General features: G+C 32.3%; 1 protein-coding gene across 1 annotated transcript; it reads left to right on the top strand.

The window, feature by feature from the left end:
* Positions 1-281: 281 nt before the first annotated feature.
* LOC115885698 (zinc finger BED domain-containing protein 1-like) lies at positions 282-2,128 on the top strand. The gene is made up of 2 exons (XM_030904682.1): positions 282-480; positions 543-2,128. Exons 1-2 carry the CDS (start codon positions 282-284, stop codon positions 2,126-2,128), a joined length of 1,785 nt encoding a protein of 594 aa, XP_030760542.1.
* Positions 2,129-2,396: the final 268 nt, after the last annotated feature.

Genomic DNA, 2,396 nt, shown 5'->3' on the forward strand with positions numbered 1-2,396 from the left:
TTTTTATGGAAGGCTAAACTATGTTTTTTTTAATGCTAGCTAAGTGTTAGACCACATTGTATACACTTGATTTACAATTTTCAAAAGTTACAATTTTCAAAAGTTACAATTTATATTTTGTTTTGTATGCAGGTAAAATCTAAATAATGGACAACTATTTAAAAAGAAAAAAATCAGTTATATGGAATTTTTTTACGCCGGATAGTGTCACTACAGCGGTGTGTAAGTTTTGCAAACTGAAATTATCTTATAAATCCTCAATAAGTAATTTAAAACAGCATATGCAAAGAAAACATCCTTTAATTAAACTCATGCAAGAAAATGAAAATGAGGAAGCAAAAAGACATAAACTCTCTTCGCATAATACAGATCTTCCCGGCAAAGGCAATGACAATAATCAACCTTCAACATCACGTGCAGTAGTACCAACTAATTTAGAAAATATTTCTGATGATGTTATAACCCATTCCCCTACTCCTTGTAGTTCAGACACTTCCTTGCCTGCAAAATGTAAGAAAAACTACAACAGTCCACTATTGCAGTTCCGAAAAAAATTGGTTTTCCTGAGAAGAAAAAGTTGGATGAAAAGTTATTAGAACTTGTTACTAAAGACTACCAACCGTTTTCGATTGTAGAAGATGAAGGGTTTAGAAACTTCACTAATGCCTTAAACTCATCGTATATACTACCAAGTAGGAAAACTTTATCAAACACATTATTAGCGGCAAAATTCGAAGAAGTAAAAATGAAAACTAGCGAAATAATGAAGCGTGTAAAATCAGTTACTATAACCACCGATTGTTGGACTTCTGTAAACAATGATGGATTTATTGCAGTTACAGCACATTTTATCGATGACAATTTTTTAGCAAAATCAATTTTATTAGAAGTTGCAGAATGTAATACGAGACATACAAGTATCAATTTGGCTAACGAACTGAGAAAAACGACATCGGAATGGGGCATAGAACATAAAATTTTATTGTGCTTGTCAGATAATGCAGCAAATATAAAAAAAGCAGTATGTGATGAGCTGCACTGGACACATTTAGGTTGCGTTGCTCACACAATCAACTTAATTGTTCAAGGTTCCTTGACTCTCGATCTCGTTAAGCCAATTCTGACAAAAATATCTGATATGGTTTCCCACTTCAAAAGAAGTAGTCTTGCAAAAAGTAAGTTAGATTTCTACCAAAAACAGAACGGTAAGACACCAAAAAAATTAATCCAGGCTGTATCAACAAGGTGGAATTCAGTTTACTACATGTTGGAAAGGATTAAAGAATTGAAAGAAGAAGTGCGGACATCTTTGGCAGCAATCGGAAAAGAAGATTGGCCGATGTTAACCCATCAGGAATATAAATATGTGGAGGAAATTACCCAAATATTAGCACCTTTAGAGTCGACAACAGTTTTTATGAGCGCTGAAAAGCAAGTCACCCTTTCTTCGGTGATTATAATTACAAACGGTTTAAAAGAACTATATAAAGAATTAGAAAAAAAATGTCAGTTTTCTCTCTTAGGTAAAAGTATTTTACAAAGCATTTTGAGTGGAATAGAAAACCGTTTTAAAAATATGGAAATTAATGATACGCTACTATTAAGCACATTTTTGGATCCCAGGTTTAAACACGTTGGGTTTTCAACAGAATCAGCTACCGAAAAGGCAAAGACATTGGCCACTAACGCATTGACTGCGCTCATTAATAAAAAAACTGACGAATTATTACCGCCACTCACATCAACTGCTGATCCTGAAGTTCAAGCATCCAGAGAACAAGTACCAAACGAAGAACAATTTTCCATATGGAGATCTTTCGACAAAAAGGCTCTCGGCTTTGTCCCTGTTCAGAGTAAACAGTCAAGGGCACAACTTGAAATACAGCGGTATTTGGAAGAACCACTTTTAAGCCGATCTGTAAATCCATTAGAGTGGTGGAAAATTAATACCTACAACTATCCCTATCTTAGCGAATTAGTTACAGTAAAATTTGGAACTGTAGCTACATCTGTCCCATGTGAAAGAATGTTTTCTAAAAGCGGGCAAATAATCTCCGATCGTCGAAATAGAATTTCTAGCAATAAAGTTAAACAAATTATGTTTGTTAATCAAAACGATTTTTGTTAAAATATAATGTGTATGATTTTGATTAATATATTTTTATTTATATACATGTTATGTGTAAATTACTTTAGGACAACCTGTATATATAAAAGCCTTATATAAACAAGGATAAAAGTTTGCATTTCTCTGTCAAAAACGTAGTCAAAGCATAAAAAAATGATTTTTGTCTTTACCATCCAAAACCATCTTAAAAAAGAGAATTTGATATTAAATTCATAAAGATCTTCATTATATTTTTATAATACTAAAATATCAAAAGATAATTAAAGAT

This window comes from Sitophilus oryzae, unplaced genomic scaffold (assembly GCF_002938485.1).
Source record: "Sitophilus oryzae breed Bouriz unplaced genomic scaffold, Soryzae_2.0 scaffold_41_pilon_pilon, whole genome shotgun sequence".
In the NCBI taxonomy this organism is placed as follows: Eukaryota; Metazoa; Arthropoda; class Insecta; order Coleoptera; family Curculionidae; genus Sitophilus; species Sitophilus oryzae.

Coding starts and splice junctions, on each gene's coding strand:
- LOC115885698 (XM_030904682.1), top strand. CDS start 282: ATGCAAAGAAAACATCCTTTAATTAAACTCATGCAAGAAAATGAAAAT. Junction 481..542: donor AACCCATTCCCCTACTCCTT/GTAGTTCAGACA, acceptor CCACTATTGCAG/TTCCGAAAAAAATTGGTTTT.